Source organism: Lissotriton vulgaris, chromosome 7 (genome assembly GCF_964263255.1).
Source record: "Lissotriton vulgaris chromosome 7, aLisVul1.2, whole genome shotgun sequence".
In the NCBI taxonomy this organism is placed as follows: Eukaryota; Metazoa; Chordata; class Amphibia; order Caudata; family Salamandridae; genus Lissotriton; species Lissotriton vulgaris.
In genome coordinates, this window is record NC_141695.1 from 1117300242 (window position 1) to 1117312786 (window position 12545).

Sequence of the window (12545 nt, forward strand, 5' to 3'; positions counted from 1 at the left end):
TGGCCTTGTAGAAAGGCATAACCAGACATTGAAAACACGCCTTGCAAAGATCTGTAAAGAGAAAGGGGTCGACTGGATAGTCGCCCTGCCAGTTGCACTGTTCTACATGAGAATGGTTCCCCATTCGAGATCAGGGCTATCCCCGTATGAAGTGGTTTTTGGCAGACCACCGAATATGTGGGGGACGCCCATGCCTAAGAAAATTACCGATGTTGATTGTAATATGCTGACAGATTACCTTGCCTCCTTGATGTCTGCACTCCAATCATGTCGTTCACAGGTTGCCGCAGCTTTTCCCGACAACACTGATGTAAAGCCACATGATGTCCGTCCTGGAGATGCGGTGTTAATTCGCAACTTCGACAGGAAAAGTCCGCTGGAGCCCCGCTGGAAAGAGCCGAAGATCGTCCTTCTTACCACGAGGACAGCGATCAAGGTGGAAGGCCGAAAGGGGTGGATCCACACGAGTCATATTAAAAAATGCAACGAACTGCTGCCAGAAACTGACTCGTCCACCCCCTCAAAGGACTGCCTCCAATCTAGTGACTGTAAACTTCCTAAACGAGAGAAAACTCCCCAAGAGGAGTATCGTACGAAACTTCGATCTAGCAAGTCAGACAGTTTAATTGTTTAAGTCCTCCCCTAGGTGAATCGGTTAAATAGTTTCTGACATGTATCCCCTAGATCGAGATAGAGAGAGAGAGAGACAACTCAAGAAACATACATACTGCAAATCACTCCGCAGTCACTGTATAGTGACATTATTGATTATGTTTTTTCTAAGTCTTTTGATTATTGTTGCTAGTATACTACTGTCAATATACTTCCCTATCTTCAAGCGTGAACAATCTGCTTACAATGTAACTGCCGAACATTCTTTTAGTGAATTACCGCCTCACGAACTCTCCTACAGGCTTGCGCTGCGCAACAACACATTCATTAGTATGTTACATCACTCCCATCTGACTAACAATGCTGCAAACTGTTGGATATGTGGCCGACTCCCTCCCTATCAGAAATATAAGGGAGTTCTGCCTCTCTTCCCGTACCCGTTCACTCACAATGGCTCCTGTGGTGCATGGTTTAGATTAATTAATTCTTTAGACTCTGCTATTGCTGTTTTCGAGGGGAATTGGATTTGGGGAAACCTGAACCTAGTTCTACTCAATGTCTGTTATCCCGACAAGAAGGGACTTCCCATTAGGACAGGAACTGATCTAGAAAATGAAGTATATGGATTAGGTAATTATACACTTAACCTCATGATTCTTACTGTTGAATCTGAAGCTGCACCAGTTCTCCCTGCTATGTCAGTATTACCAGTCACAGGTGTCTTATGTGTCAGAAAGAAGGGTTCAGTACACTTAGGTCATAGTAAATGTACTACCATGGTCGAATTCAGTGATCATGGCAAGTCTTCCTTTAGAGCTACTCGTCATTCCTATTTTGTTTGTGGCCATACCGCATACATACGCTTACTTCCAGATTGGGATGGTACCTGTTATATTGCCTTCCTTCTGCCACCTGTTTTCCTAGCCCCTCCTGATTATCACAGAAATACAAATCTAGTAAAGAGTAGACTCAAAAGAGATCTCCCGATTGTCGACTACACTGAAACGGCATGGGAGCAATACACAGATTTCAATAAAGGATTCTTTTTCTTCACAGGCCCCGTCCAAAACAGTAAACTAATACGAAGATTAACTAGAACACTCGAAGCAGTAGTGAATGAAACTGCCTCCGCTCTAGGCAACTTAACAGAGGAGCAGTCCGCCATGCGGGTTGTTGTTCTTCAAAACCGTCTCGTTATTGACGTCATCTTGGCAGATAGAGGCGGAGCTTGTAAGGTCATCGGGTCAAGTTGCTGTGTTTTCATTCCAGAAAACGCGCCAACGGTATATCAAGCTATTACACGTCTTCATAAAATTGCAAGTTTGATACATCAGAATCCAGGCACCTGGACTTGGTCCGGTTGGTTCTGGACAACATTGACTGCTTGGGGATGGAAGATCCTATCCTTCCTAGGCATTGCCCTTGTCATAGTATTCAGTTGCTGCCTGTGCCTACAATGTGGGCCAGCGATTTGTGGACTGTGTGCCACATCGTGCATTGCACATTCCAGTTTTCACTCAAACCGTAAAAAGAAGAAAGAAGAGCATATGATGTTACAAGAACAGACTGATCGATTCATGAGGATCGATATATCATGAAGGGTCCGTAGGGAACAAGGAGGGAATGAGGAAATATAAATTTTATGGTCAAGAAATGTTCCCTAACGTGTACCCCACCGTCTCCATGTACGAGTTTAAAGTGCATGTAACTTCCCTCCTGTGCCAGCTATGAAGACGCAAATACATTTGCGTCCAACGTTAACATGTCCTCTTTCAGACCCGCCATGAACGGGTTGAATATTCAGTTCCTAAATATGCTATGCCAACGTCTTTTCGTGGTGTACTTTACACGTTTTTCAGCTCTGGCGAAGCAGGCCCCGAATTCTGCCATCAAGCCTTTTTCTGTCTTCTGACTCTGAACGCCTCAGCCTGGGCTGCCTCTGTACCCGTGACCTCTGCCTTACTCCCTGCGCGGCCCACGGCGCTTAGCTCAGCCTGCTGCCTGCCAAGACCGAATTCAACCTTCGCATTATCTGTTCCGCTCCTCGAAAATGCATTCCTACCTACTAGTTTAAGTAAACATTCCCCCAGCTGCAGAGAAAAAGGGCCCGGCCTCACTGTCTCCGTGCAAGAAATTCATAGCCTCTGTTACCATGGTAGGCCAATGCCCCCTCGCATCTCATGTAGACACTTAGACGCTTATACACGCACTCACAGTCAGTATAGAATAGCTTCTGCCCCAGAGACCTTTCTCTTCTAGATAATATGGTTCCCAAACATAAGATATCAGATATGATAGTGGTACAAGTTGATCTGACATGCCAGACTTCTGTCTCTTTCCGCTAGTGTAAATGTCAAGTCCCCTGCACCCTCCAGTCACACGTCAGTCACACGTCATGCAGCTGCGCGCGCATCCAGGCCTCACGATTTCTGCTGACATTGCAAGATTATGCTTTTGTTGCCACCCACTTATGACACTTGCATGTGACGTTTCTAGCACACACCTCTGTACACGCCTAGTTCACGCCTTCTGATTACGTATTGCTAGCACGTGTACGACCTTATCTTGACTCTCTCAGCTGTTACGCCTTCTGTATTGACTTCTATTGTGTATATTAAGTATAAAAGTAATGTAATGTCAATAAATTATGCTCTATCCCTTCCAGCACCCCTGTGGTGGCAGGAATACGATATCCGGTCATGACCATTCCTTTTTAAGGAATAAAACCCCTAAGAACTCTAACACCACGGACTCTGTCTCTTTCTTTCCGATTGAGTTATTTTTGTTTAAGTACTTACCTGCATAGAAATTAAGACGGTAAATCAAATATTTACCACAAAATGGTCTTCACAGATCTTATTCAGGTGTAGCTCTTCAACTGGCTGGACTCATGTTCAATCTTATAACCTTAGTTTGTGATAGATTAATCTACAGTCAACCCCAAATCGGATCAACTATAGGTTACAAAATGGATGCCAACTAACTAGGCTGGCTCAGAAAGGATCTGATCCAGGCCAAAGCAGGGCCTTCAATACCCGCCGCCCTGACACGGGTGAGAAGGATGGAATGGTCAACCGTGTCAAAGGCGGCAGAGAGATCTAAGAGGACAAGGGCCTGGGAAGTATTGGTATCAAGCCCCTCTCTAAGGTCGTCCATCACAGAGATAACCATCTTCTCGGTGGAGTGCCGAGGGCGAAAGCCGGCCTGCCGGGAGGCAAGTCCACCACTCTCCTCGACAAAGGCACCTAGGACCTGGGTGACACAGGCCTCCAGGGCCTTAGCCAGAAAGGGGAGGAGGGAAATGGGACGGAAGTTAGAAGGAGATTAGAAGGAGTAGTTAGAAAGATCTGTGATTTCACTCCAGACAGGTAAGATGCAAGAGGGATGGGGAGAGGTTTGAGCATTGTTGATCTTGCATACTCATCTCCACCACAATACAAACACCTGTGTCCTTTGTAATATGTTCATGTGCTCTATCCATCTCCTAATTTGCTACTAGGTAAAAATGTGTGACTCTGTCACCTTGTCTTAGTTTTTTAAGCAATAGGTTCTACCTTTTGATCCACTGCCTTCAAACTTGCTTCTGTACCTTTTCCAGGGACAGTTTGATGGTTCATTGGACCAATTCATCTAATATTATTCTGCTACGGAAACTGAGGAACTGTATGGAAAGTGATTCCAGTAGTACTAAAAGTGCTTCAAGGTAAACTCATTGTAGAATGTGTGCTATATAAATGATAAATAAGAATCCTTAGCCACATGGTAACCGGTCTGAATGCCTGCAAGTCCACTAATGCGTTCATTCTTGCAAGGTTCATAAAATGAGCACAATTCAGTTGAGTAACAATACAGCTTCTATCAGTGGCAAGACAATGTTGTAGCAGTAAACTTAAACTACGCAAAATACGTTTATATTTTATTGTGTACCTTTTCTATAATTTCCTGGTTCCGCCGAATAAACAGCTGTTTTTCGTCCACCCAGTGAGAGTCCTGCGAGAATAGAAAGATTTAGAGGAATGAGGTGGGGACCAAGTGTGAAACAGTACACAAGAGTAATCACCCTAATTGCAGAGAGCTCATTTAGAATATTGAAGAACTAAGTATGCAACACTTCCTTATACCATTTGTTTACTGGGTATTTGTACACTGCAGGATTCTCCAATTATTGTGCATCATGGCTGTTTTGGCCAGATAGATGTTTACAGCTGTGATTCATTCAGCAGTGGTTCTCCACTGGGGAACTTTGGTCCCAATTTAGAGTTTGTCGGAACGGGTTGTACGTGGCAAAGGTGATGATGTACCCTCCCTGCCAAACTGAAGGTCCACCCACCTCTTTTAGAGCAGGCTGGACCACCAGTATGTTGACATCGGGGACTCCTCAATCTCCGCCACTAACATACACCTCCAAAGGCTCAAAAGAGTAATGGCTGGCAGAGGTTTTCTCATTTGTCCCCTCCCATATTTATAGTGGGCAGACAAATGGCAAGTTTTCACTGTCTGTCACCACCATGTAAAACCTGGCAGAAAGGGACAGTGAAAAGAGTCACATGTTCTGCACACTATGGGAGAACATCCTGTGGGGATGGGGTCATTTTTATGGAGCAGTTCGTCAAATTTTCAAAGCGGTTCCTGTGAATGCAAGAGATGTCCGCCAGGCTGGTGGAAATCTCAAAATTTGGTGGACGGGTACTCCCTCCGGTCAACAGAGTATGTTACTCCATCATCCTGGTAGAGTAAATTCCTGTCTGCCACACTCTAAATTGGGCCTTTTATTCCTAAGCCACTTTGGTGGTTTAGGTCTCTGTTGTCAACATACTGGAGGTGAGTTTGTAGGTTGTGAGTTATCCTCAACTAGGTGTTCCATGAGGAGGTGAGCCTTGAGACCTGCCCGCCGAACTGAGGAGAATTGCATTAGTCTGTCCATTTAACCTGTTTTAGCTGTGGTGTGTCACTGAATGACAATAGACATGGACCCTTACAAATAGCCTAAGTGATTGCATCTCACAGTTTTTCTTGTGCAATGTTTGAGGATCTGTTTCCCATCTGTGGTGTATTGTTTTTGACCAAGGTTCTAATGGAATTTTGCTCTCTCTCTCTTTCTACCTGTGATCCTTGTCATCGAAATGGATCTCTCCCCATCTTGCAATGTCTTTGTTATGAGTTTAATAGTATTCAATTATTCAACTTTGCAAATCAACAGAAACCTTTTGAGGGGCTGCTACAGGCTACCTTGTTTAAATTTACAACCAGGATGACAGACAGGAAAACAAAAAGACAGAGAGAGAAAGAGTAGCAGTGAACAGGTGAGGCTGGTGGACATGTGGGCCCATGCCCGATGTAATAGATCTGGCACTTCACAGTGCTCGCAGAATTCGTCGTTCGGGGTAGAGTGTGGAACCCTTAGGAGAGAGGTGAAAGTAGAGCCCAGTACCCCACCTCCTAAGAGAGCGCATTGTGGATCTGTGTCACCAGAAGAAAGTTTTGCTTCACTTTCTCTACTTCTACTGCTATCACTTCCCGAGCCTCTACAAGACATGTCTGGGCCCAAGAATTGTAGAGCAGGGTGGTAAGTGGTTGGCGGGAAATCTCTGTGAGTCGATTTACCTCGAATCTTGCAGCCTGACTTGGGTCTATGGTATCTCTTGGTGACTTTAGAGGTTTATTTTCCCTTTCAATACACAACTGTCAGTCTCCCTGGAGATCACTCGAAGCTGAGCTTCCAAGCTAGGCTTAAAACAAGTATTGAAAAGTTCACGACTGAACTGCTCTTGAAACTACAACCTAAATTTTACTTTGTTCAATAGTTCAATTTCATTGTCACATTGAAGGATGGGTGCCTGGTACTTTTCAATGATGTATTGCATGCATGTATACGTACCTACAGGCATAATCATGGAGACAGGCATAATATGTGACCCCTGCATTCAAAACTAGCTTTTGAACCAACATACGCTTGCATTTTGGCACTCACAGTTTTGTTTTTTACCATTATTAACCTGAGCCTAAAAGCTGATTAAAAGGGGGGATAGCCTTAAGGTGTCACACATGACATGGTGCCACCTGGTAGTTGAGGAGACCAATTATATCTCTGCTGCCTCTGGCGTGCCTATTTTGTGAAATGGGGTTGCACTGGTGAGGACTTTGATAGTCTGCACAACTACCCTTTCTGTACTTTTTTGTGCAAAAGACTTGCACTGTGGCTTGCTTCCGGTGCGTTACTTCTTTTTGTACCAGACTCTTTGACAGCTGGATATTTTTTTGGGTTCCGGAGTACCGTACTACTCATCAAAAAGCGCTTTGACGCCTCGTCAGGGGAAGGAAGCACTATTTAAGAACAATTACAATACCTTTTCTCTCTTTTTATGACAGATTCCCAAACCAGTTGCCCATGTTAGTTCATTTGCATGGTTCTTTCTCACACCGTGTCTGTTGTGTGAGGGTGGTTTGTGCTGATGTTTCCCTGTTACACTCATTTAATGTTAGAGAGATCTGTTTTGCTAATCTCTGCTCTGCCATTACTTTATGAACGGATTGTTTTAGAGCTGTTGTACCATTTTTATTTTTTTAAAGAAGAGCTTACACTTCTGCTGCCCACGTTGGGCTTGATTCACAGAACTAATCTGAGATCAAAACCTAACCTTACTACTTTTGGTATTCACAGAATGCACTTTCTACTTTTGGTTAAACTTACTACCTTTGGTTAAAATTACTACTTTTGGTATTCACAGAAGATATTTAGTAGTAGTAAAGTTAGGACTCATAACTTTACTACTACTAAATGCCTTCTGTGAATACCAAAAGTAGTAAATTTAGGATTTTGTCTCAGATTAGTTCTGTGAATCGGGCCCGTTGTGCCTATTCTGTGAATAAAAGAAGCTTCTAGAGCTTTCTCTCATGCTGTAGCATTTTTATGTTGGACAAGCATACACCACCTCTAGGCACGCCGCATCTGTTACAGGAGTCATGCTTGCACGCCTGCTCTGTGCTGAATCTGTGTGTGCAAGGGCATCATGCACCGATGCTGTTTGGGCTGCACCTGGTTCTGTTTAGGAGTGAGGGGATACTGCACTGCACTCCTTCCCTTGCTATACCTGTTTTGCGTATGAAGCTTGTGCAGTTCTTTTTTGTGCCTGGGTGAAGGTTGTGCTGCTTCCACAAGTGTTTCACCTTCCCTAAAAGAGAAGCTTGCTGTTTTCCTACCTTGGCTACTGCGTCACCTTTTAAGTGTAGAAATGATTGTGTTGACCCCATCATCTCTATACCAAGTAGAGGGGCAAACGTTGATGTTGAACAACTGACTGAGAGAGGCAATGTACACAAAAGAGAAAAAGAAGGCAGATTAAGGGCGAGGAAGAGAGAGTTCGATTAGGCTAAGAATAATAAAGAGGAGGAAAGAATGAAAGAGAGAGGCCGAGAAAGGGGAAAGTGAGATAAATAGGAATGGTAATATAAAGAAAAGTTCACAACTAAGATAACGAGAGTTAAAGGGAGAGGAAGAAAGACAAATACAAAAGGTGATGTCATGAAAATGGATAAGTGATAGCAAATACAAAGCAAATGAGAGTGAGGAAAAGGGTTTGAAAAAGGAAGCGAGAAAGAATGACAAGTAAGGGGAACGATGAGTTAAATAGCAAACATAAGTATAATGTTCACTTCAATACCCCCAGCAGTTATGGGGGTTCCCTTTATTGTGGTAATGTTAAAGGCCATGATGCTGGCCAACCACAGCTACTAGTTTGCAATTAATCTTTGCTACCATTGGAATTTGGGGCTTGGGAGAGGGATTTGACAAGCGTGCGGTGTGGGCCTCTGTTTTGTTTTGGCAACTACTGTTGCTATTCTGTTTTCAACCTGTTGCAAGCAGTGGATATGGCCTTCCATTATTACTGATTTCAGTCCCATAGAGCGACACTGGCACGTCAGATTGCATGAACCATAACCAACCTGCCCCTTCTGGGCGAGAGCCTTTTCCAAGTCTTCGATCTTAGCTTTATACCGCTGAACCTCAGTCAGGAGTTGTTCCTGGGCCTGTGAGGAGCAAGAAGAAAGTACAAATGTAAACATTATGACTAAGCTTTTCTGAGAAATCAAGACATTGCTTAACCAAACACTGGCAAAGCCAATAGGTCTTGTCTCTGTTACCTGTTGGCTTTGCAAATGTTTTTTAGCTTGGTGCATAACATCCTTGATGCATGGCTAAAGTTAAAAACAAAGGTAAATATAACACACAAAAGCATATTTTTGTTTTTTCTCAAAGATTGCATTGGGAGTGAAGGAAGCAACAGGGCTGGAAGCAACACGGAGAAGGATGGAGGAACAAGGAAGTAACAATGAGGAGGGTGGAGGTGTGTCAAAGCACCGTGGGGCGGTGATGCAAAAGCAACACAGGGGTTGTGGACGGAACACAGAAGGTGAGGGTGGGGATTAGCCACATCGCTGCGGCGGCTATGCCGCCGCAGCGCCAAAGGGGCGGGGCGGCCGCGCGGCGGGCGCATGCTGGTGACGGAACCGCTCCGTCACCAGCCGCGGTTGGGCTGTGCTCATGACGGAGCGGTTCCGTCATGGCCCCGCCCGCTCAATGGAACGCCCAGCGCAGGTGCGGAATCCGCGCCGCGCAGGTGCGGCGAGTTGGCCATGACGGAACCGCTCCGTCATCAGCACAGCGCCACCGCAGCTGGTGACGGAGGGGTTCCTTCATCAGCATCGAAAGAGTTAAGAACAGAGAGGGTCTGGTGAGGCAATGGGGAGAAGCACACAGGTGAGCAGAACAGGGAGGATACTGGTAAAAAGCACTCCGCAACACACAGCAACACAGAGTGTAGGAAGAAAGAAGTACATGAGGGACACAGCTTAAAACACAAGCACTCTCAAGGAATGCTTAACACAAAAGTAAAAAGTAGTGCTTAAAATATAAGCACTGGAAGCAGAGATGCCAGCCAATCAAAGAGACGGTAAAGAAGCAATGCTTCATTGGAGGGACAAACAAAAGATTGACAAGTTGGAACACAAAGAGGAAGCAGGCCAATGAGAGTGACAGGAAAGCCAACCAATGACAAGCTATGTGGGCTCCAAGACCCTCTATGTATTTGGTAAGCAACAATTTGCCTCACAATAGACAATGCATGAGCTGTCTAGCAAGCTAAGCCTAAAAAGGGCTTTAATATTCTTGGAAAACCAGAGAAAGCCAAGCTTTCGCACAAGGCAAGAGCGACTTTCAAAACTACAGTTCCAAGTCAGACTTTACATTAGTTCAGGCAACTATTTCCTCCAAAGATGCGAAAGGTAAAGCACATGCTGGGACCTGCCTTAGGTAACATGATAATGGATTTAACATAGGAGATATCTGCACGCCATGCAAGCTTTCGAGGGCTTAAATGAGCGACCAAGTTACAGCTGTATCATCAAAATGTGTGCAGGATCTGGCTACATACGTAATGGCCACTGGCTTTGACAGTTGTCAGCACAGCTAAAGATATGGTTTTCTCAAAGTCATTGCTAAACAGAAGTACCGTCCGGCTAGAAAAATGCTGAGCACACATAGTACCAATATATACATATACAGATGTACGTATATTTATATATATGTTTCTGAACTATTGTAATGTCATAAGATGCTAACGCGGGAGAAATCACAAACTCGATAATTTGAGGTGACATTAAAGTGTATGAGAAATTCTAGAGAAAATTAGCACTTCTGCAGAAAATAAAAAAAGCAATAAGACCCACCCAAAAAAACTGTTTTTCTCTTCACACTGCCATAGTAGTAATATAGGATTCCCCGTCCCGGGGGCATTACATTCTGCCACTAGAACTGAAATTCTCAGAAAAAAGAATAAGGTACAAGCGCAATTGTAACACCACGACCAGGTTGATGAGAGATTCTCACTAGGTGATGTTTCCTGCCACATCCCAAAGGGGAAGGGCGACAATTTGCGTTCAGAACCATTCATTTGCTGGGCTATTGTGGAAGATGAGTACTCAGCTTATATCAGCACACACACAACACAGAAAACGAAAACCCATATAAGAATGACAGGGGTGGAGCCAGGGGAGTGGCTGTGATATGCCCCATGAATACTTCCAGTTGTTGATGGTGTAGTTTTGCAGTAGCTCAGACTGGCAGTTTCCACTGCAGGGTACAAGTGTGGGGTTTTCCTCCACGGACAGTGGTAGGCGACAAGATACAGGTAACAGTCTTGTGGACTCAGGACAGGAATTAGAAGGGGGAAAAGCTGCATGCGGCATGCACTTTTGTTCAGTGGTCAGTCTGACAGTGTCAGAGGCTTTGAGAGTTGATTTCACCCAAATATAAAAATAGAAAAAGGTGAAGAACGGGCGTGAAGGTGCTGTCTGTGTGTGCATGTGTGCAAAGCCATCTGGAGGGACCGACAACATGAATCCAGCTCCCACGGACAAATGAAAACAAAAGAAATGAGAGTGACAAGGAAGTCAACCAATGGTAAGTAATGGGTGGGCTGCAAAGCCCTTTTTAGATTTTTTTAAAGGAACAATAGACTTGCTAGCGACAGTCTCAGGTGGGACTTAAAACAGGCCACATTCTTTTAAAAAAAAGTTTGTCATTAAAGGCTCTATAAGTCCATTGGCATAGTTCCAGGAATAACATTAGAGGTACTCGTTCAAGTCTTATTATTACTGTCACATTCTAAATCTTTTAAAACAACAAGGCCATTTAACCACAGCACTCGCAAAGGGGAATGGGAGAAATCTCAGAGTTCTTTCTATAAAAAAATGAAAGCTAAAACGTGTGATTATAATATGCAATGGTTAACACAAGGCATGGTGCAAATTTGCACCAAACCATAGAGAACATATTCTCCATATGGGCGTGGCAATGAAGTGCACCTCTTTACTAGGGAAGCACGCATGAACAACTAGAAGACATTGCACTGCATGGATGTCTATGCTAAAACCTGGGTCAGCTGCCAAGAGAACATTTGCATGTTCACTTTTGATCAGGCCCTGATATGTATCAACACATTTTCCCGTAGACACAGAATGGGCAAAACCCCTTTGATGCATCTGGCCCTTAGAGACTTATTATAGTGGGTGCGACAAAAATCCTCAAACTAAAATCAAACACCTCCAAATAGCACACATAGCAGTTCACAGTGCCATGCCGCGGTTCGAAACTGCAAAAAAAGTGTTTATTGTGAATTGTTATGATTGAAATGTGGCCATCACTATCTCCCAGTACATGGAGATGGTTTGCTACACAAGGAGTACATTTATCAGTTAACTAACTTACTGATGCCTTTCAGACTTCCACTCAAAGTGCAGCCAGTTCAAGTGTATTCCAAACATAATAGCTTTCTTCCCACCCATCCCTAGTACAGCCTGTTGCCAACAACTCAAATATCTTCAAAGTGGTGGAGGATGTCACTTATAAAAGAGGCCAAACTCAAGAAAGTCCAATGTATTTAGTCCCTTTCAGACGTCAATTTGTGGGTTGTGCTGATGCTGTACTCATGTTTAGAATTGCCAATGACCCGAAAGGACTAATTGACTCCTATGTAAATCCTATGGAGGAACTGAATAACAAAGTTAAGCTTTCTAAGTCATGTGATCTAATGCTAAATCGTAAATCAGCTAGGTCTAGAGTGTTTTGTGTTAAAGGTCATGTAATTTTAAAGGTACAAAGTTAAATTTAATAATACAATGAACTGGTCCTCCCTATTACTAACTAGGTAAATGAAACCACTGTGGGCTGTTTTTAATTTTCAACAAAGATCGGACCCAAGCCTCTGAAATTGATTAATATTTGTTAGACTAATGCATCTCTGTGGCTACAGTTAGTGTCAGTGTATGAGGTTTTGTGAATGTTAAGATGCCCCATTTTGAGGAAGATTGATTCTGTCACATGCTTTTAGAATTACCCCAGTGCACAACCCACACCAGCACTGTGATGGCTATAT

At 43.9% G+C, this 12545-nt stretch overlaps 1 protein-coding gene across 1 annotated transcript in view; it reads right to left on the reverse strand.

Moving 5' to 3' along the window:
• LOC147703008 (janus kinase and microtubule-interacting protein 2-like) overlaps positions 1-12545 on the reverse strand; it is a 179037-nt gene that overhangs the window by 64755 nt on the left and 101737 nt on the right. The window contains exons 10-11 of the mRNA XM_086931569.1: positions 8557-8640; positions 4540-4602 (exon numbers count right to left, since the gene is read on the reverse strand). Of these exons, the coding sequence (XP_086787695.1) occupies positions 4540-4602; positions 8557-8640 (147 nt within the window). The remainder of the gene's footprint in view (positions 1-4539; positions 4603-8556; positions 8641-12545) is intronic.